The sequence below is a fragment of the Rhipicephalus microplus genome, chromosome 6, assembly GCF_043290135.1.
Source record: "Rhipicephalus microplus isolate Deutch F79 chromosome 6, USDA_Rmic, whole genome shotgun sequence".
Classification (NCBI taxonomy): domain Eukaryota; kingdom Metazoa; phylum Arthropoda; class Arachnida; order Ixodida; family Ixodidae; genus Rhipicephalus; species Rhipicephalus microplus.
Window position 1 is genome coordinate 176,021,749 of NC_134705.1, and position 22,857 is coordinate 176,044,605.

The following is a 22,857-nucleotide window of genomic DNA, read 5'->3' on the forward strand; positions in this document are numbered from 1 at the left end:
AAAAACATTATTGGTCAAGCTTTTTTTAACGTAATAAAGAAAGTAAGTCTAGAAAGTAATCATTTGCTGTCTAAAGTGGCTTACTGTAATTTCTTAGTGTCCACTTAAGCATCCCAGACCATACTCTATGAGCTGTTTGTGTGTAACATAGCATTGCGTAAAAGCCCAAGGACGTGCCTTTCGCCGTCAAGCTTCAACTACTGTTTCGCTTGTCAGGGGTCCCAAGCCGAGCCGAATCGAAGAACCGAACAGTTCGACCACAAGAGTGTCGAACCTTGTGCCGGGAGAGTACGTATTCAAATTGGATGTAGTGGACGCCAACAATCTGACCAGCTCTGACAACGTCTCCATCATCATCACCCAAAGTAAGGAAATTTCGAATTCTCTATTGCTACAAGTTCTGTAGAAGGTACATATACCTCCATAAATGTGGTTGCTGTTTTGTTATGGGTCTAGCACAGGGAAAAGCTGTGCTTTATCTATAAGCACTGTGATAGCTGTGAACTGTACAGAATAGCACGAGTTGACGTCATGCGAATGCTTTATATTAAAAAAAACACTAAAGAGCAAAACGACTTATTGCGTATTAGTAAAGTACAATTTCACGATCCCGAAAACACCCCTCTTACCTTGACATGACGCTTGGCAAGCGAGAAAGTGTGCCAAAAAAAATGTGGTTGGAGACATCACTTTGAGTTTCTTGCAAAAAAACACCATGACGTCAAAAAAGTTTGGATGCGTCCACTGGGTCTTACGTAGCTTCTAATAGATGAAATTGAAGTACATTGTCATCTGTTGGTGCCATAAACTTTGCATACGAAGTTTCACAAAATTTCATCGAGCCAATGTTGTTGAAATACGAGAAATACAATTTTTAAATTGTGATGTTGAGTGCAGAGATTTTGGCACGAAATTTCAAAAGTAAACTTGAGCCTTGGTTTTCACCACTAATAATAAACTTACGAAAGCAACGTTGCAGTTGTCGGAGTGCAGTTTTTCAATATCGACATAGTCATTGTTTCTCTTTAGTGTCCCTTTATAGACACCCTTTCTGAGTTTCTTGATCACCGTAAGTGCCGTGGCAATGGGAAGAAAAGTATCAGCGTCATCGCCAGGGCGAAATGACAACTTCTTTAGTCATGAAAGAAAACAGGATGCCAGATTTTGATGACATTTGCATTGCTTTTTATGTTTATGTTTGCCAGGCCGTCGTTTCGGTCTTGCTTTTAATTTCTTGCTACCTTTTGAAACAGCTAGTCAAAGCTGCCTTTAGTATAAGCCGTCGCTCATCCGCAGATAAGAACGCCCCGCCCAAGGCCGATGCCGGCGGTGACCGGACGGTGTTCCTCCCTGTGGACGTAGTCTCTCTGAATGGATCACGGTCGTCGGATGACGTGGAGATTGTTTCGTGGCACTGGACACGAGAGCCTTCATCTCTGGCAGCTGGGGTGAGAACATTGGATTTAATCCGGCCTCGAGCTCGTTTGGTAACTACGGTATGGCATCCGAAAACATCTAAACTTGTCTTGACTCGCCAACCCAGCCTGGCAGCATGTGTAACTGACATCTGCCGCTTTTTATACCACTTCTTTAGAATTGTTTACTCTTGTTAAATTGTGTTAAACCAGATGTAGCATGTATTTGCCATTTTTACTTAGTGTTTTTATAAAGGGTGCTTTACGCTTAGAACTATACGTCCACAGTGCTGCTTCCTTACACAGGATGCGTTCCAATCCTATCATTGACGCTGCGTGTCAAAGCATTCCTAAGAAGAAGCCACTAGGCTTTTGGCTTTAAAAAGAGGAAGTCTTTCTTGAGTTATTGCAATGTTTATGTGACTAGACTGTACCCTCTTAAAGGACAAAAAAAAATATTGTTTGCCGCGTTAGGTGCACATGTACACCTAACGACAAATGCTTAAAGGATACGGGCTCCACAGCAAATGAGAACTATTATTCTCTGAATACATGACACTTCTTTTTGTTGGATAGCTACAGAGGCTGAAACATTAGAGAGACACTAAAGGGTACTAGTAAGTTGAGCTAGATCGAACGATTAGGCTTTTGCATTAACCAATACACCGTTCCTGGCAAGAACAGTATGTTTGAGTCAAGAAATGACAAAATCGAGAAATTGGAGTACAGTAAAAGCTCGTTAATTCGAACTTCGCGGGGATGCCCAATGAGTTCGAATTAAACCGAATTCGAACTAACGAAATTCACTGAAAAAACAGCAAGAATTGAGATCGGTTTGTTTGAAGATGAGACAAAATATTTATTTGCGAAAGTAATCTGTGATAACTTTCTGCTTCCTTTCTTTGAAAGTGATTGCCATCGCTTTGTTTTCCAATGCGCGAACGTGGCGGAAGGCATCCTCTTCATCTTCCTCGAAGCTGAAGAAGAGGCGCGCGACACGCATAGCCTCCATTACCTCCGAAGCTGTCGGACGCGTCGGCGCCTCATCCTCCTCGTCCTCACCCACGTCGACGACGAGTGCTTCCTCGCCAGTCACCTGGGCGATGATATCGTCGTCGGTGATAGTGCCACAGACCACTGCACTGCGATCTGCATCGACGTAGTCGCCGAAGTTCACGTCCCCCAGCGCATCCCGCAGTCCGGCAGGAATGACGTCGGCCTCACGCTCATCGAGCTCGCCCGCTGTGCCCTCAATGGCCACACAAAAGCCACTGTGGCGGAAGCAATTGGCAACAGTTGTTGCCGTGACCTGATCCCAGGCCCGCACCAACATATGCATGGCCGAGAGCAGCGTCACGTCGTAGCCTTTTGTACCGGCGGCGCACAACACCAAACGCTCCAACATGTGGCGCCTGTAAAAGCATTTCAAGTTCTTAATGACCCCTTGGTCCATTGGTTGCAAGGCTGCCGTTGTGTTCGGCGGCAGAAACGAGAGCTTGATCGCCTTCAAGTCCACATCAACCACGTGCGCTGAGCAGTTATCGACTACCAAGAGCACGCTTCTGTGAGCTAATTCAAACTTGCGGTCAAGCTTTATCAGCCACTGTTTGAATATTTCCCGCGTCATCCATGCCTTGCTGTTGGCTGTATACTCTGCCGGTAGTGTGCGGATGTTCTTGAAGCAACGAGGCTTCAGGGCCTTCCCTATGATCAGCAGCGGTAGTTTTTCTGTACCATCCATGTTTGCTGCGACCAAGACAGTAACGCGCTCTTTGCTTCTCTTCCCGCCAGCACAGGTGTCGCCTTTGTACGTCAACGTTTTACTTGGCAGCAGCTTATAAAATAATGCCGTTTCATCGGCATTAAATATATCGCGGGGCGAGTACTCTTGAAGCAGTTCTTGCAAAGCACCGCTTTGCCACTTTGCGCATGTCTCGCTGTTGACTTCTTTGCCTTCACCAGACACAGTGCGGAACACAATCTCGTGTCTCTCTCGGAAACGATGAAGCCAGCCCTCCGAAGCTTTAAAATCATCTATGTTGAGGCGAAGCGCGAAGTTTGCTGCTTTCGCCATAACGATAGGGCCGCTCAGTGGGATGTTTTGGCTCCTCGTTTCCTTGATCCACGTGAGCACTGCGCGCTCCAATTCGGGGTGCTTCGCTGAGCGAAGCCTCTTGCGACTGCCGGTGAACGCATCAGTTGCGTAGGCCTCCTCAATCGCTCTCTTATTCTTGATATATGTTGAAAGAGTGCTTTTTGGGATTCCATGCTTCCTTGCGATTTCAAGCTTGCTTGTTTTCCCACAGTCCACTTCACAAAGGATTTCTACCTTTTCCTTGAGCGTTTTGGCGCTCTGTCCTCTTCCGCGAGAAGTCATGTACACTAAGTGCGGTATGCTAGGTCCAGCAGTCGAAGGCAACACCGTCACAAAACCCACGGCACTGAACAACTTCGTAGCGTTGACGCACACGAGGCCTAGCGACTGAATGTGTGGCACACAAAGCACACGGGGAGGCGTCCAACACGACCACCACACGATGCGAAGAGCGCGCGCAGTCGCCCACAGAACACCCACGCGTAGCCTGTCGCAGTCGTGCAATGACGCCACGTGGCCACGTATCCAGGCACTAGATTGGATTGGATTGATTTGCGCTCAGCCCTTGCGCCATCTATCGTAGAGCCGTAAAAGCTTGCGGCGGAAGCATAAAAATACTACCACGCAGCGGCGCGCAGTTCGAATTATCAATAGAGGAGCCGATGCGCGCATGAACTAACGAGTTGGTTAACTCATAGACGCCTATACATTGTGGCCGGACCATGACCATCAGTTCGAGTTAACCCGAAAGTTCGAATTAATGAGGTGCGAATTAACGAGCTTTCACTGTAGTGCCCTCAGCTTTGGCCTGTGGTTACCTCAGTAAACAACATCAGATAGTCTATTGTGTTTGCCGAACGGCTTACAGGTGAAAAGAGAATTTCAAAAGGTATGGCAATAAATAAATGTGCAGTAAGCCAGAGTTGTTGCTACATATTGCGGTTATGGAGATCTCGAACACCCTCCGAGTCACATAAATTGGCAGCCGAGTTGGTGGCGTCATGTTCTTGGGTCGGTGCGGACACTTCAAATTGAGCAACAGCACCAGGGACCTTTGGCAGTAGTTTTCGACGTCAAAAGTTGTTTGTAGGTGCACAGAAAGCAGGTGATATTATACTCCGATGGAGGCGACAAATTACTGTAACAAAACCTAATAGTTTGCTTTGAGGCACTTTTACATTTGGTCTCGAAAGGGGTTGAAAGCTTCAAAACTCACCAAAACTCCTCTCTCCTTGTCACCTGAGTGGCTAGAAAACCAAGCAGCGAGTCCGACGCGAAAAATCGGTCCAAAAGAGATTTTTCCGGCATGCCATGCCACAACCCCTTTCTGCTACACAGAAAGTGATGCATTGGCTACACTAGCATGCGAACCACACTTTGTGAACTTGTGGCCATAAATTCAAAGTGGCGGCCAAGGAGTCTGAGGCGATTCTGATCAGTGAAGTAGCAAACTACCTGGGCTGCACGACAAAACTCATGACTTCTACAAGGATGCGTTGCTTTAGAGCATGGTTTGTATTAAGATTGCCTAGAATACTCGAATTTAGCAGATGGTATCTTGCTTTTGGAAAGCTGGGTGAATCCGCTACTGCCGCTGTCAGTTTGTCCATATATGTAGTTTCTGCTGGTGTATCGCCTGAAACAACTACTTGAACAGGTGCAAACTGTTTCATTTCTGTGTTTTGCATGCATAACTTGAACTCAGAAAAGGAAATGAAAGCTCAAGAATCCGGCTAGATGGAATGCATTCTCTTCATTTGTTAATTGTGTAGATAGAAGTAGCAAAAGTGGTTACGGCAGGAGGCAGCAGCGGCAGAACAAATGTAAACGTTTTCGAAGCAGGCGGACTCGTTTAACCGGCTGCCCTGGTGTTTTTCACAATTTCGGGATGTCATAGTTTTTTGCCCATGCTGAGGACGTGCCGCCTTTTCGCTGCAGCACATTCTGGAGAACTCGAGCTTCTCGCCGATCCTTCGTCTGTCGGAGTTGATCCCGGGCCGTTACATGTTCACGCTGACCGTGTCCGACGCCCAAGGTGCGACCGGGCAGGACACCGCGTCCCTCATCGTGAAGCCGATGCCCAGCCTGGTGCAACAGGTGGAGCTGCTGTTGGATGTCGACATTGAGACCTTCACTCAAGAGCAACTGGTTAGTGTTTGCTAGTGCAATGAGTTCTTTGTGGCTCACTTGTCAAAGCATGCAAAATGTGTGTCTCAGCATTTACTTATTCTTCTATTGCTGTTCTCTGTGCCAGGCTCCGTATTGTGCTCTGTGCTGATTTGTCGTACTTTGTAACCTAAACCCCCATTTATCCCTGTTCCTTTTGTCTAGCCTCAGTATCTTATACCAACAGCTTGAAGATATAAAAATACCGTACAATCACTGGAATGAAAGATGACCTGTTTAACTATTAAGTGTCATTAAGTGTACCATCTCCATGTGGGAGCCCCATGGTGTCACCGTAAAGGTTTGCACTTCTTAGGATCACTAAATTAAGTTCTTCAGACTTTACCATTAGTCTACTGCATCTACTTGAATATAGGTTGACACATCTGTATTGTTTTAATCAAGAAATATACAAAAAAATTATTCGAATATAGGTGAACCCATACTTTTTGGGAAATGTAAAAATTGAAACATCACACAATAAGCATGCAATAATATTTGTGCTAAGCATGTACCAAACCCGTGACATGTCAGTATCCCACAAACAAAAGTGTGGCTTCTGAAGTCTGCATTTTCTCAACTAGTGATGGAAAGAAAGTACATATAGCGATCATTGCTCTCTGGAATTATGCCATTCTTATTTCCTTGGTTTTTATCCACCGACATAATATCTTGGCTGAGTGTACCAGCGTGCGCAGCTACGGCAGCCAAATCAGAACTGTATTAGGCAACATTCCGAATGATCTTCAGGCACTTCTATTAGAGTTTCGAGTTTCTAATGGAGTTTACATTTTTATTTTGTGTTGTGCAGATAAACCGCAGATACAAATAATGAACCAGTGTAGTTGGTGCCGCTTGGAAAACGTTGAGAGTGAGAGTGCAACTGTATTAGCTTGATGCGTTTTCTAGAGGCAATCACAAATTTACATTAATAGCCATTTATGGGTGCCATTTCAAACATTATATATATATATATATATATATATATATAGTGGGAGTAATAATTCAATGAGCCAGTTAGTCTTCGTGAAGGTATGGGATATGGCACAACGGGAGCGTTGTCAACAAGGATAAATATATTTCCCAACAGTTTCGGGAGGGATCCCCTGATGAAGGGAGGACCCCTCCTGAAACTGTTGCGAAATAAATATATTTATCCTTGTTGACAACGCTCCCGTTGTGCCATATCCCATACCTACATATATATTAGAACAAGTAGAATGTAAATAAGAAGAAAGAAAAGTGGGTGAGAAAATAACCAGCCGTGAGCAGGTAACGAACCTACGACCTTCGAGTAACGCGTTCGATGCTCTAACCACAGAGCTATCACAGCGGCCTTCTCTCCATCTACTTTTTTGGGTTTATATGTGAATTTTGACGTGGGAGTGTCAGTCAGCGCCATCTGTAGCCAAGCGGCGAGTGTGAAACACCTTTTTATGCGCATGTGTGGGGTCACGTAGCACGTGAACTTATTACGAGCGGGCAGCTGACCAATAGTCCTCGTATACAACCTAATGATACCAAGTCTGCCAGTACGAGACCCTCGTTCAATGAAATAAGGGAAAGAAGTGTATACCTAAGGGCTCGTTTTTCCGTGTTTTAACACAATATTAATGAGATATAACAGACAGTAATGCCAAGGATGGCGCTGACTGTCGCTCCTACTTCTAAATTCACAGATAAACCCAAAAAAGTGGATGGAGGGAGGGCCGCTGTGATAGCTCAGTGGTTAGAGCATCGAACGCGTAATTCGAAGGTCGTAGGTTCGATTCCTGCTCACAGTTGGTAATTTTTTCATGCACTTTTCTTTCTTCTTTCATCTTATTTACATTCCATTGGTTCTAATAACTTCCCCTGTACATTCCTTGGCATTACTGTCTGTTATATCTCATTAATATTGTGTTAAAACACGGAAAAACGAGCCCTTAGGTATACACTTCTTTCCCTTATATATATATATATATATATATATATATATATATATATGCAGACCTACATTAAGATAAATATGGAAAATGCCTCTGAAAGTGTAGAGCTTTAGTTTCTACTCGGTTTGAATACAGGCAGGTAACCCAATCTTGGCGTTGTTCTTTTTTTTTTTTTTAAGCATGATATTGTCAGCGAAGCTTCACTTTAGGCTAGTTAATAGGAAGTTCTGATGTACCTGTACCAAGCAAAAAGCACGAAGGACTAAGGGCAAGGAAAACAGGACAATACACAAATTTGTCCTGTTCTTTTTGCCCAAGTCCTTCGTGCCTTTCTCTCAGTGCAACTTCATTAGAATGGCAGTGTCGCATGTGATGACCTAAATTCATTAGGTCCACGGTGGCGACAAAGTACATACACTTATGTCAACAAGGGTTGATGTTGTTAGATGAATAGTGACCAATGCCAACCATTGGCTTAGTGCCTTAAGCATAGTCTGCATGTCAAAAGAAATGAAGTTCACCTTCAAGCATCCGCGCATGTGCGGGGGTTTAACCGGCTGTGGTGCAAGGTTTTATGTTTTATCTTCAAATATGAGCAGCGATATTTACTTGTGTGCTTTTGTATTTGTACCTTGTAAGAATGCAGAGATTAATGGCATAAAGAGATGTAGTTTGCAAGGCTTGTAAATATCTTGTAACGAGGAGTATTTAATAAGTTTAACGCCGGTGGGGCTAATACTGTACACAGCGCACAAGGATGCAGGACGACAGGGCAGCACACAGCCCCACAACAACATCGTCGTTGTGGGGCTGTGTTCAGGCGCCCATGTCTGAGGTACCTTTTTATACCCATGACAATATGATGAACATCACTTGCAGGAGTGGTAAGAATTGTCCCGTCAGTCACAGATGTTGGAACAAAGAGTTTTAAAAAAAACATGGCAACTTTCTTGAACTCCAGTGGGATGTATGTGATAGACAAAGAAGGTTTTTTTTTTACCTTGCAGGACACAGTGTTGAAGCAGCTCGAATTGCTGTTGCACGACGGAGAGTCGCTGAGGGTTCACTTGGTGGACCTGAACTACCAACAAGATTCCCGAAGGTATTGGATTAAAATTAATGTATCTTGGTATACGTACTTGTGTGCAGGGTTATACTTTTATGCAACTCTAGTGTAAAATATTGGATAATGCTCCGTTGGATGCTCGTTATTTGCTTACAAGTGTGGTTTTTCAGTTTCACCTGCCCGTTTACTGATTGATTGATTGATCAGTTGGTTGATTTATTGATACTGGCTCTGTCTGCCTCACATCATCGTTCATACCAGGGTCCGAATCATCTTTGTGGCCGAGAAAGAAGACGCCAAGGGCTCTTGGTTACCTTGTCGGGGTCCCCTCATGGTTGCCCGGCTGAAGCAGAGGCTACGAACGCACAGTGCACTGCTCGACTGGGATGTGATCTCGGTGGACACTGTTGGTAAGAGTCGGAAACCATGTGCTCGTGTCAGTGGTGCTACGTGGCATGACACGTCTCATTGCAAAACTCTTAGCCAATGGAAGTTCGTACTTCAAGCTGAACACTGAGAGCATGCACGTACAGGGAGGTAAAGGAAGTGTACAGGCTTTTTGTGACAGGTGTGTGTTTGTCTGTTTTTTTTTTTTTTTTGTTCCTTAACATTTACGAAACAATACTGTCACCACAAGGCTTGTGTGTTAGATGCACCTTCGGAGGACTAGTTCATCAGTTCTCCATAAGCTTTATTGCAACTATCAATCCAAGCTTTCTAAATCTCTGAGCCTCTAGTTCAGAAGCTTGTTGCTTTAAATTAACACTATGCAACAGGTGGTATGATTTTAATAGTGTCCCACGTGTAGGAAAGTGCATTCAGGCACTCGTCACGTTTCCACGATGCTAAGTGTTTTCCAAAGAATTTCTTTTCTCAGGCTAGCATGTTGAGATGCTTAGCGTATTTTCACACCACTGACCAAGCATGGTTCAGTTATATCACGCTCTGCGCTTTGACGATGATAGTTTTGTCTGATGATATTATTTTTTATTATTAGAAATTTTATTAGACACGTTTTCAACAAGTGAAAAGATTCGTGCCAAAAGCTGGCCATGTGGACTAAGGCATTCTTAGTCTGGCTGTTATAAAAGAATAAACCAATTTTACATCTTTTATGAAAAAAAAAAAAGGGCAAGAACTATGCTTAGCATCAATGTTCCTGTTCTGCACAGTGTCACAGCTCGGTAGAAGGAAGCACTGTGGAGTAAAAAAAAGAAAAAAAAAAAGAACTGTGTGGCTCTCGAACATTTCTCTAAGAAAAGTCTTCTGATCCCCCTTCCCCTTTTATGCCGGATCGTCAATAAAGTTGTTTCACTCACTCACTGTAAGAAAAGTAAACAATTCTTATCATGAACATGACATTACCATCAAAACGATATATTGTATTTTTTTGGTACAAGAGTTGAATCCTTTGTGTGGTGTCTAACCGAAGCAGGGTCTTTTCTTTGTTGGCTAAACATAAATACCAGCAACAGAGTGTCCTGATCGCCCCGCCACGGTGGTGTAAGTGGCTAATGTACTCGGCTGCTGACCCGCAGGTCGCGGGATCGAATCCCGGCTGCGCCGGCTGCATTTCTGATGGAGGCGGAAATGTTGTAGGCTCATGTGCTCATATTTGGGTGCACGTTAAAGAACCCCAGGTGGTCGAAATTTCTGGAACCCTCCTCTACGGCGTCTCTCATAATCACATGGTGGTTTTGGGAGGTTAAACACCTCATATCAATCAATCGAGTGTCCTGATGTACCGTATTGCACGCACAAAAATTAACTTATTTAAACTTTAAGCAAATTATCTTCACAATGTAGCATTTCATGTTTACGTACTATTTCACACTTAATGCCCATCACTTTGCCCTTCTGATGACCTTGCAGTGTGCCAGAACGAGTGCTCGGGGCATGGCACGTGTGACATGTACAGCAAGCGCTGTGTCTGTGAAGCCTTCTGGATGGAGGACTTCGTTCGTGCAAGTCTAGGGGACCGTGAGAGCAACTGTGGTGTGTGGTGGCTCGTTTACATTGTGTTATATTTAAGCTATGTATACTGAAATGGCCTTGAGGGGTGGATTTACCATGATACAATATAATAATATTGAAGTTATACGAATAATGATAACGAATCTATATATCACCGTTTGAGTCATACTGAGGGGCCTGAGACATAAATGTGAGGCGCAAATCTGAGAGCTGTTGTTCTAGTAACCAATAACCAGTAACCCGCTTTACTGCTGACGCAGTGTTGCTGTACTGTAGAAGTATAAACGATCGCATGCTGTCTTGCTTAATTACTTATTTAATAATTAAAAAAGGCATTGTGCAAAAAATTAGATCTATGATTCCAGCCTTGGGGGCTGCATTTCAAGGGGGTGGAATGCAAGGACACTCACATGAGTACAACAGTTGTTCCGATTGCGCTAATTTGATGCAATTCTCTATTCTCGCTCCGAGCTGGGCCGAAATCACGAAATTTGCTGAAATTGTGCCAGACCGTGCCAACATGTCCAACCAGCCTCAAAACTTTTTCAGTTTGCACTAATTTCAGGCACAAATGGAGGCCACGTTGGTCACCTGCAGTTTGTGCCATAAATCAATTCAAATGTGCTAATGAAATCACGGGGTAAAGATATATTACTGTTAATCGGTCCGCTGACCGTAGCGTATACCTATCGGCAGAACAAGGCAACTTAAAGACTTAAATGGAAATGTGTTGCCGTAGCCGCCATCGCTTCGCGGTAAATGTGAACTTTTTAATCAGCAAGCATGGCTATGGCATGTTAGCAACTGGAACTGGAAGTGCATGCCTTGTTACCACACGCGAACATAGTCAACATGCTATCGTTGCCGGCGACAACGTTGGTTGCCATAGCAACGGCACATAAAACATATTTTTGTCGAAGTTGCATTAGCTGCGTCGTACCAGCGATAGATATCTGCTGATAGAACATGCCTTGCAAACCAACATATTTGCACAGCGCAAGACCACGAGTAGTTACGTCGTAACTACTCGTAGTCTTGCGCTGTGCAATTATGTTGATTCCCAATCACCAACTAGCCCAACTACTCGTAGTCTTGCACTGTGCAATTATGTTGATTCCCAATCACCAACTAGCCCAAGCATCTGCCTTGCAAACCAGTCAAGAAGTTGTGCTCTAAACCTAACTCCACCGTGAAAAAAAGGAGGGGAGGGGGGCGTAGCTGAGTTAGAAAATGTCTCGGCCTCGTTCTAACTTGTGCAGACTGCTGCTTAAGCAACCTTCGCCGCGGTACACTGGGGTCCTGCGGAAAAGCGTATTATGATTGTGAAGGGGCTGTTAGCACTATAGTCACGAGACACAGCGCATTTTCTACAATTGCTCATGCGTGTATATGCTGCATAATTTTCTGCGTGGTATGATTGCTGATGTCTGAAAAAAACACTGGCAGTCATTTAAAGCAGCGTAGGACATTTCTGCCGCCATTTTGCGCCAGTTACTTTTTTTTTTGCCACCCCTACTCCTCAGTTTCACGAATCCCCTCAATTTTAAGGCCGCTAGCTTAGCCGATCCACGTTTGGATTCACCGAGTCTGTCAAAGGGTTTTACAGACGCAGCAAATGCTAATGTGAACTTTATCATTGTTCGCTCAGTGGGGTGGTTCAGAATACTATAGTTTTATTGAAATAACTGTGCTTATGTCTACTCTGCATGATTTAGGGGATGTCGAATCGTTTTTAAATACTTTCTTTTCTAAATGTAAGCCTTTTTTTATAGTGCTCCAAATTTGATCTTTTGTGATAAAAAAGCAGATGTCTTTTTTTCTCCGTAACTTGCTCCAACTTTGCATTTTAGTGCTCTAAACTGCTTCAATAACAGCTCCAAATTTTATCTCGGCTGTTGCACCCCTGCACTCATGTGTTTTGATTTAAGTTCGAATTAAGAAACCACTTGTGGTCAAATCACTATGGAGTCCCCCACTACAGCACACCTTATAATTGTGTCGTGGTTTTTAGTAATGGGTTTTATTGCAAGCAAGGCAGAACTGAAGCGTCAAGTAAATCGTCAGTTCTTTTTTGATTGGTGTATTATTTCACATTTATTCAATATCATGGTTCTGACATGTAAAACTGCCTCTATTATAGTCAGTCTCATACCTGAATGATACAGCCCCGTTTCTCTCAGTAAAGGTGACTCAAGTTAAACTGAATATCTTTCTTGGTCCCTCCAGGTCGCGTTTAACGAGAGTCCATTATATTACAATTCTGTTTTATATCATACTGCATAAACAGTTGCCTCGACTTCTTTATCGCCTTGCAGACTGGAGTGTACTGTACGTCATCATCATTGCCTTCCTGCTTCTGAGTGTCCTGTCCACTTCCCTGTGGGGCCTGGCCTGCTTCTGTTCGAGGTAGGTGCACACTCGACCTCATCGTCGAGGCAGCACCGTTAGGAAATTTCGATGGTGCCACTTTCCTGCTGGAGCCGCGTGCCTTTATGCCATTGAAGGGGCGTGCATGACGCTATCGTTAGCATGACGTGATGTTGTGCCTAGTGTGACGTGATGTGTATCTAGGGTGACGTGATGTGGTCCCTAGTGTGAGTTGATGCTATCCCTATCGTGCCTTGACACTATTCCTTGCACGATGTGACGCTGTTTCTAGCATGGCGGGATGTCTTTTGATATGAATCAAGCTTTTTAATTGTATGTTTATTTATTGTAAAAAAAGTCATGCTGTCAATATGCATTTAACTTAGAAGACGGGTTTATTATTTTTTTTCCTCACTAATTGTATTGCTCTGTATGTCCTGTGACGATGTCGTGTGATGTCAAGCTATTTGATGTCATGATCATGTCATGTGACATTATCTCGTGATGTTTTGCATCGCCCGTCAATTTTCGTGATGTTTTACACCAACAGTCGATTTTCGTGTTTAATTAGGCATCTAAGGCTTTCGCATTAAAACATGGTGCTTTTGAGAGGGGTTTGTTATAAGTAAACGCAGTTGACAGTCATTTGCACTGCGAGGTATGATAGCTGAAAACCGTTGATGGAAAAACAGTAGAATGTACAACACTGAGAAAGTTTGCTGAATCGTAAATACATTGTTCTTCCCTGACAGGATGCATTTCCGGCGGCCCAGAATCAAGAGAAATTACACGCTGCTGAAGGATTCCCGTGACATTGAAAAGGACAGCCTGGACCTCATACCGAAAGGTATGCTATCGATTTTATACTTGTGAAAGAACATCTGTCATTTGAGTGTTTGGCGAAAATAGGTAGATGACTTTGCCATTGGATTGGATTGAGATATGATGTGGCTTATGTAGTTATTAGAGTTGAATCTTGTTGTCACAGGCACTGATATAGCAGACCGTCGGTTATAGCGAAGGCCTTTGGTTGGTAACACCTCATTTCACTGACATTTTATAATGGAACTAGTAATGCGAGAGCTGCCTCGATGTCTGCAGTAATCAAGAAATGTTTCGTTCGCACGAGCCTCAGTGCTTCAAATGTAACATAAAAAGCTAAATAACTCTGGAGAGAGAATTCGAGCTTGACATAAGAATTGATTGAGTTATGGCATTAAATATTTGGTCAGAAATATAGTTTACAAGGTTATATAGTTTACTATCGTTCAACACAAAAAGAAAAAGCATTTGACCAGTTGTACCACCTGAATTGTATTATTTCAATTAAGAGACAGGTGAGGATTAGCTCGTTTGTAGTTGGTTTTAAGCTTACAATAGTTTGTTTCATATTGATACAGTTTTTGTATGAGTTAAATCTTCAATTTAGAGCCGATCATTATCTCTTCACTTACAGGGAATATTGGATGTAATGAATTAACTTATGGCCTCGATGCTACTTCGTTATACTGAGGTTTGACTATATAACGTAAGAGAGCGAGCATTAGCTCTCGATAAATGACACTTCGGTGCAATGACAACTTTTCGGGACTTTTCGCATCATACGGTGCAGGCAAGACGCTGACGACAAGCTTGATGGCTTCGGATTCGGATTCGGACACGCTCTTCGAGACGCGTCCTCGACCATCGGTGGCCGTCAAGCCGCTCACCGGAAACCACCGCACGGGGACGTCCAACGGAAGCCTGAAAAACAGAGTGCATACCTGAAAGCAAGCACTCACAACTGCTGGGTCGTTCCATCCAACTTCTCAAAAGAAGCCAATCCAATCCCTCCCGCCCCATTCCAGCCGAGGTGCACATTGGTGGGGCACTGTGAGGGCCCAAGGGGGAAGTCAGCCACATTTAACAGACTAGAGCTAAGAGTGCGGAGGTTAGAGGGTTGCTAAAGTGAAACTCAGTCAGTCTAGACCTATAAATCGGCACTTTACGAAATAACGAGCGCCCCCCCTGGCATGCACTTTGCAAACATCTGTAAGGTGGCTTTCCCGCAAGAATGTTTTCCAGGTGAAGGTTTTCTGCATGAAACCTCTCAATCCCAGTCTGCTTTTCTCGCTCTAAGCATCTTCACCTCCTGCACGATCTTGCAAAGTTGTGGGAACACTAGAAAGATGTTTTCTAACGTATTGCCGGACTGTCGCGCTTTATTGCGAGTTTCCTCGTGTGAAGAAAAACGGAGAAACATAAAAAAAAGAAAGGGTGGAGGCTAGTGATGGCTAGAAAAATATAGGTTGTCTGCCGGTCCATGGACGAGGCTGTTCGTGTGAAAAACATGCCTGCTAACACATGCGCTCGTTTGACTGTGTGTGTTTGTCTGTCATTTTTTGCATTATTTCAGAGTCACACGTGCATGTTAACTATTTTGAAAGCTGGGAATTATCCTTTGGGGATGCTGCTGTTGTTAATTTCATAATGTTTGTTATTGGCTGCTCAGGTATTTCAGTGCAACTTGAGTTGAGGGAATATGACAATGGATCAAGTGCTAACTTTCAACTGTGTTTCCTTCCATGGCTCTAATAGGTGTGTTTTTTCACCCAGCGAACCATGTGAAAGATTAGAGAACAACAAGTTAGACATTGTGCGTCAACACCCTAATAAGTGCTTGCCACAAGTGTGACAATGCCGCACTTCTTGTGCACTTGTGACATTTGTTTGTCACAATTGTGACATGTTTGGGCTTGTGAGGAGCATGACAAAAAGTGCCACTGAAAGTTGTCCATGACATATAGCCAGATCAAAACGCTAGCAATTGCGTGGTTTAGGTTGTATAACGCGCAGACAGAAGTGTGCACTTGAACAAGGCACTTGGAAAGATACTGCAAAAGTCTGTTGGCACTTTGTTCTTGCATTAGTTGTTTGTTTTGTTTTATTCACCATTTTTAGTTCGGTATACCTATTGCGATTGTGACAGCATACGCCACGTGATGTTGTAGTCTTTGACGGCTGGACCTCTGCATACCTATAACCCTGCACCCAGACTGTGTTCTTTGGTACAACCTTTTGAGTTCCTCTGTATGCTCACTAATTTGCGTCCCCTCAACTTTAGGTGCGCAAGACTCTTGTAAAACATCAATTTTGTATGTTCTTTAACGATCTGCTAGTTTTTAAGAATGTTCGTGCACTGTGGCTCACTATTGCTGTGCATGCAATGTAGTTGCATATCTTACGCAGGACCAGCATACGAAACAATGGTCACAGATAAAATGCTCATCTTTACACCTAAACAGGCGACATTACACTTGACAAGTTTATTCGTAGTGAAGAAATTCTTATGCACTTGAACAACATTATAATCGAGGCATAGCAAATTCAGCAATACTTTCGTTTCTGCACATCCGACGTTCATTATAGTAATTTCTTCGTTGCACTGTATTGGAAGTGACAAAAGTATTTTAGTTCAACTTTGTTATATTTCATAATTCACTATTCCGATGTTTGGAGCAGAGCTGTGAAATAATTTTTCTCACAATTTTTCTATTTTAGTTACCTTATGACAGAGTAAGGATTCAATTCACTATGAAATATAGCAGTGTGTGGATATTTGAAATATTGAGTATTTATGTATTAAAAACAGGGATGTTCGAACATTCAATATATTGAACATGCAGGAATAGAGTATTTTTCAAATTGTAAACATATTCAATTAGAAAAATGCATACTTAGATTTTTTGAAATATTCAGCCATGGCTCAGTGTGCAATTAAAAAGGTGATTACTCAAATAAATTTGAATATTCATACAAGTAACGAATAATAAATGCTGTGCATTCTTATTTTTGAAGTCGAACCTTGCTAATAGTACATACCAGTTAGCTTAGGTTGCACTTCCCAGTTATGCATGCTATCAATCGGTGCATATTTATGCTGCACCGATAACAGGCAATGTTTTACTGTAATCATTTGGGAAACGTGCATGACCTATGTGCTCCATTTCAATCTGTTTAAGAGACTCAAGTGGCAAAGGTGTTTTTTTTTTTTTCACCAACCTTTATCCCTCGCGTCTTTTTGTCCTACAGTGGTCATACGATACCGAAACTTTTATGCCACATTTGCATGCGTCATAATATTAAATATTTAAACACAAACTGTCCTACCAATATATTGAGGTGTATGCTTTGAGCTTTCTAACAATCTTAGCTGGATGTGGTGCCACAGTGCCCGACCGTGCACTGGATTTGTCGCACATTGCAAGCTTTAGCTGTTCCCATGGCCCAAAGGTTGTGTGCAGTACGGGTGTACCTCGGAAGCTAGTCCAATATGCCAGCGGTGTGGCACGCCCGCTCGCGATTTCAAACTTGTGTGATAAACGTACCACTTTGACGTCGCGCCACTTGTTCCTGTCATTAGAATGGCGTGACGCAAAGTTCATAGCAGCGTGCTTGGCCATAACTGAGCACGTGTCGCACATTGTTTAGTGTAGAAGGGTTGCGCACCTTGTGCTGCTGACCTGTTTGCTTGCCTTAGCAAGGCTTCTCAACAATGCACGGCAGTTTGTGCATAACGGAAAATTCCTTTAATGCTATAGTTAGGTTGGTATTGAATTGTGTATGTTGCCGCATTGTTTGATGTTTGATGCGTACAGCGCTTGCTTGGTGTGTTTCTGTCAGGCCTTTCTTTTTCTTCGTTTTCTGGGTGGGGCATGGTTGCTCTTCCAGACTTCACTAAGTTCTTCTTGTATTTGTGTACAGTTTGCAATTGAATTGTCTCACTACATGTAGTGTTTCATGTCGGCAGAGATTTGTCGGTTGTGAAGCACCAGAAATGTTTGTTGTACGGCTGTAATACGTGCGTTAAATGTTCCAATATGCATTTTTTTGGAAGGGCAGCGCGCTTCAGCGTTTATTTGAGTTCCTTTCACGGCACAGGAGGCTGCTTGACATTCCCTTTAGTTATCGACAGTTCAGTCAATACTGCCTGCATCCTTACAGCTCTAGAATTGCTGTGGCGCGTGTCATTTTGGACTATGCCTTTTCTTTAAACCCGCTTGAATAATAATTCCGTGCTCTAGCATTGCCTGGTTAGTGTTTTACTGGTGTTGCAGGTGTTTTCTTGTTGTGAATATAGGTGTACCTCGTTGATTTAGGATGCTCACATTTTCTTTCCGAGTTCTGTGCAATGTTCAATCAATCAATCAATCAATGAAGCTTTATTTTCATAAATAGATATATGCAATTACAGGGATTATTTGGACCGATAGCCTAAAGTGGCTAGTGGACGGTCCAATACAATGTGCAACATAAAAAAGTGTACAGGTCAGCTCTGAGGTAACAACATAAAAAAAACAATCATGTGATACAGATAACACAGTAATACATTTTTTCTTGCAGATATGCATACTTATTAGCTTGCAGCTAGTTTCTATACATAGGCACTTATTAAAAAAATACAATGAAAATCGAATCACACACACATGCTTACATGTCTTGACTCCACAGAAAAAATGATTTACATGCCATGCTGAAATTACGTGCCGTTTTAATCTCTAGGGGGACCGTGTTCCATATTTTTGTTCCACTAAACTGTATCAGTCTTTCTCCGTAAACATTAAAACATTTGGGCAGATTGAAATTACCATTCGAAGCATGTCGCGTATTGCGTTTAGGAATTGAAAAAAGATCAGCAGGCAAAGGTGAATTTCTATTAATTATGTTATTTACTGAAACAGCAATTTTGTAGTCACGCAACATCGGAACTGAGAGAATGCGTTGTGATTGGAAAATATTACTTACTGATTCACCTTGGCTTATGATTTTCAGTGTACGCTTTTGAAGTCGCTCAAGAGTTTTTAGATAACTGTTGTACGTCACACCCCACGATTCCAGACAGTAACCTATGTGACAATGACACAATGAAAAGTAGAGTGTGCGGAGAATAGCTTGTGGAAAATATTGGCGAGCTTTTATTAGAGAATAGCAGCCATAGGCTAGCTTTGCGCACACACTTTGTACTTGCTCATGCCAGTGTAAGTGTTCATCAAAAGTGACGCCTAAATATTTAAAACAAGGAACTTGTTGAATAGGAGTGTTGTTTATTGTTAGGTTAAGAGATTCAGCGTCAATATGTTTCCTACGAGAGTGAAACACCATATACTTTGTTTTAGTACAGTTAACAGTCAGCTGATTCCTGGCAAACCATTCCGAAATGTTCGATAAATCGGTCATCGCGTCATTTTGTAAATCTGCTAATGTTGCATTACTTGTGGATGTGCCTTTAATAAGAAAGACCTTTGGTTAACTGCGCTGAGGTCTGTTTAGAAGCTTAAGTTGCTTGGCTTTTCTGCAGTGCACGTAGCCTCGGGAGGATTAAGGGAATGTATGCTCATTGTCTGGTTCACAGCACAGGTTACAAACTAATGCTCTGGCGTTTGTGGTCTTGTCACTTGGCAGATAAAGATTTGAAGAATGCGCCGACAGAAGGCAGCGTTTTGAACAAAATGCAAAAGTATATTGTCAACACCATGGTAACAAATAAACACAACTGTGGTTTTCATTTTTGCTGTTCGGTTTCTTCCTGTTCAACACCGCCTTTCTGAAATTTTATTGAGTCGTCAATAAAGGTGCTGAAAGGCAATGCCCTCACTGTGGTGCCTACAGTCTGACCAGTGTGTTTGATGCAGATTTCTTTTTGCTCTAGGCTACTGTCTATGACTTGCATTTGAATATGACTTCACTTTTTGTTGTGATGACATGGTTGTTCAGGAGAGTTGCTTGTTGGGCAAGTTGCTACATATTTAGTAAACTACAAAAGCCACAAAATGATGAAATCAGACAAAGCAGAGCAGTAGAAACAGAGACCAGAGACCTGTGTGCCACGTCTCTGCTCTCTGTTTCTACTGCTCTGCTTTTTCTGATTTCGGCATTTTCTGGCTTTTGTAGTTCACTAAGAAATGACATGGCTGTGTTGTAGCAGTTTCTGACGATACGTTCAGCATTGTCAGTCATTGTGAACTCGACTCCTTTCAATAGCAGATAAGTTTCATTCTACGAAGAAGGCATTTAATAATTCTGCTGGGCCTACAGTTTTATAAAAGTTTTGCAATGCTTGTTGTGTGACGTCTGTGAATTATCGTGCATGTATGTACATTTCATGTATAGTTTAAGTGCAGGCTTTATGCAAACACTTTGTTGATAGATAATTACTCATTGTTTTAGCTTATCGATCAGAACAAGAATATTTGTTTGAGACAGGTTGGTTCATGTTTATGAACCCCTATGTTTATCCCATTTATGCCTGTTAAGCTTTGTCACTTCACTTGCCTTTGACTGAACAACTGTGGATCAAACATTTAGCATCACGTATGGAGATCATGCGAGTGTTTAAACTGCCAATATCTGTCATGGATGTTGTACTAAAATGGGCTTGTAATGCAGTCATTACCATATAATAATGTTTTCATTAGTGATTAGTCTATGTTGTAGATTTGATTCGACAGCTCTATACAAGGGTGCATCTATTATAAACTCATTTGTAGTGTGTGAACAAATGTGTGCTGTAATTTTGGAACGCTTCACAAAACATGTGACTAAGACTTTGCAAGCTGATCAACAAGTACGTCAAAAATGGTACTCTTTACAGTAATTGTGGCCACACACTCGATTTGCACAGGTAGTGCGTGGTTTTCAGCATAATCAGTGTTGACATATACCTGCTCCATTTTGCGTCACACTTTTTTAGCACGTTGTTACAATGTAGTCTATTTCATGCGTGTGCCATAGGTGTGTGTGATATCATAGCAATGTGATCTCTGGCAAAGTTCTGTGCTCTCTCTCTCTTTTTTTATTTTTGCTATTGTCGATTACATGTACATACATATAAGTCAAGGACATGTGTGTATGTGTCTGCATGTGTGTTAGAAAAAAAAAAAAGGTCTAGTCGTAGGGCTTTTGTACTTGGGAGGGGGACAAAAGAAGACGAATAAATGGAGTGCGTCACCAAACTGCGTCATTAGTGTGCTTGTCTTGACATCATACACGGCATAGTAGTGCGAGTGCGGTCCACGCGCATGCTAGGTAGTCCAGAACGAAACCGATACTGCGCGACTTGGCACAAAGAGCGGAAACTCGTGATCTCTCCTTTCCATCTTTGTCATTCCCGAGACAAAAGGATACCCGAGTCAAACACCTCGGGTAACGCACAGCAGGTACAGTGTAGTGGCTACAGGAAAAGTGGCGTCATAAGATCACCGGCGTCTTCAAGGGCACACACAAAAAAAAAGTGGTACTGCCTCTGCTGCGAGACGCGGAGCAGTCGCGGCTTATTAGCGGGGACTACGTGCGCGCCAGAAGAGACTGTTTCTTTTTTTTTTTTTTTCTCGTTCCCGAACTCGCCCTTGCGGCTCCCTAGAAGCTTATTTAGCGCCGCTAACGTCTCTTTGTGCCTTGATCGACGTGATCTGAGCATTTCACACCCACTCAAAGTCGGGTTGACGCCAAACGGCAGCAGCGCACACCAGGCTGCGAAGAGTGGTGGCGCGCTGCGGCCTCGAAGGTGTCGCTCCCTAGCGGTGAGCGAGCAAAACGTCGCGCACGGGCCGCGCCGGCGGCGTTGTCGTCTGCGCGCGGCAGCAACGCTCGCTCTGCGAGGTGCAGCAGCGCCGCTCAAGATGGCTGCGTCGTCTCCGACGGCGTCGTCTCGGACTTCTTGGAGCCCGTGCGGGTTGCCGCTGACAGCTGGGATGCCGTGAGCCGGGGCCGCCTGCGGTATTGGGGTGCCGCGATCCGGGACGCCGGGGGCCCGCCCCGGTGTTCGCGCCTGATGCAAGCCAAAAAGCGTTACCTGCTCCTCTTTCTGGCTGCTTGTGTTTCGGCCCTGCTCGTCTTGGGCTACCGACACCTCGTACTCAGCACCCATGGACGACGCGAGAGGTACGAGAGCGGCTCCCTGCGATCGTACGCGGACGGTGGTGGCGACGTCGAGGACCTGTCCGTGTCGCGGCGCCGACTGCGTGAGGCTCTCCGCAGCGGCGTCGGTGGGACGGAGTCTACGGCGGCGCCTGACGCCCGTCGCTGCCGCATGCACTCGTGTTTCGACTTCTCCAGGTGTCGCGGGCGCGACTTCAAGGTGTACGTCTATCCCTCGGAGTCGGACGCTCCGCCGGTGTCTCCGGTCTACCAGCGGATCCTGAGGGTGATACGTCAGTCTGGCTACGCGACCGCGGACGCCTCGGAGGCGTGTGTGTTTGTGCCGGCCGTGGATACGGTGGATCGCGATCCGCTCAGTCCGGACTACGCGCGCTCGGCGCGCCTGACCGACTCTCCGCTGTGGAACGGCGGTCAGAACCACCTCGTCTTCAACCTCTTCTCCGGCACGTGGCCCGACTACAGCGAAGAGCTCGGGCTCGACATCGGGCTCGCGATGCTAGCCAAGAGCAGCATCCCGGAGTCGGCTTTCAGGCCTGGGTTTGACATCGCGCTGCCGCTGTTTCCCAAGGCTCATCCGGAGCGCGGCGGCAAGCCGGCCATCCAGAGCGCGGGTCCCGTCGACAAGGGTTACCTGCTCGTGTTCAAAGGGAAGCGCTACGTTTACGGCATCGGTTCGGACACGCGCAACGCGCTCCACCACCTGAACAACGGCCGGGACGTGCTTTTGCTCACCACCTGTCGACACGGGAAGCAGTGGATGGAGCGTCGCGACGAGCGTTGCGAGGCTGACAACCGTCTCTACGACAGGTGAGCGTCTGTTTGGGTTTTGCTAGTTTTTTTTTTTTTTTTTTTTTTTAACGGTGTCTGGTGCGCCGCTCGCTGTGAAGGGTAGTTGCGTCTTCGGGTGAAAAACCTGGTACCCCCATCTGC

At 44.1% G+C, this 22,857-nt stretch overlaps 2 protein-coding genes and 1 non-coding gene across 8 annotated transcripts in view; all 3 read left to right on the top strand.

The window, feature by feature from the left end:
* LOC119167083 (dyslexia-associated protein KIAA0319-like protein) overlaps positions 1-15,131 on the top strand; it is a 30,619-nt gene extending 15,488 nt beyond the window's left edge. For all 5 annotated transcript variants that reach the window (XM_075867083.1, XM_075867085.1, XM_075867086.1 and 2 more), the window contains 9 exons: positions 217-365; positions 1,297-1,448; positions 5,449-5,658; positions 8,612-8,706; positions 8,932-9,080; positions 10,543-10,665; positions 12,960-13,050; positions 13,764-13,858; positions 14,624-15,131. In XM_075867083.1, the coding sequence (XP_075723198.1) occupies positions 217-365; positions 1,297-1,448; positions 5,449-5,658; positions 8,612-8,706; positions 8,932-9,080; positions 10,543-10,665; positions 12,960-13,050; positions 13,764-13,858; positions 14,624-14,778 (1,219 nt within the window). In that variant the 3' untranslated portion in view covers positions 14,779-15,131. The remainder of the gene's footprint in view (positions 1-216; positions 366-1,296; positions 1,449-5,448; positions 5,659-8,611; positions 8,707-8,931; positions 9,081-10,542; positions 10,666-12,959; positions 13,051-13,763; positions 13,859-14,623) is intronic.
* Positions 7,388-7,460, top strand: TRNAT-CGU (transfer RNA threonine (anticodon CGU)). The gene has a single exon. It is a non-coding gene; the product is annotated as a tRNA-Thr (tRNA).
* A 6,327-nt stretch (positions 15,132-21,458) lies between the features above and the next one.
* The window catches only part of ttv (exostosin glycosyltransferase 1 ttv), a 207,267-nt gene continuing 205,868 nt past the window's right edge, over positions 21,459-22,857 (top strand). The window contains exon 1 of one of the 2 annotated variants that reach the window (XM_075867088.1): positions 21,459-22,734. In XM_075867088.1, coding sequence (XP_075723203.1) covers positions 21,821-22,734 — 914 coding nt within the window. In that variant the 5' untranslated portion in view covers positions 21,459-21,820. The remainder of the gene's footprint in view (positions 22,735-22,857) is intronic. The other variant, XM_037418501.2, reaches the window with a different exon arrangement.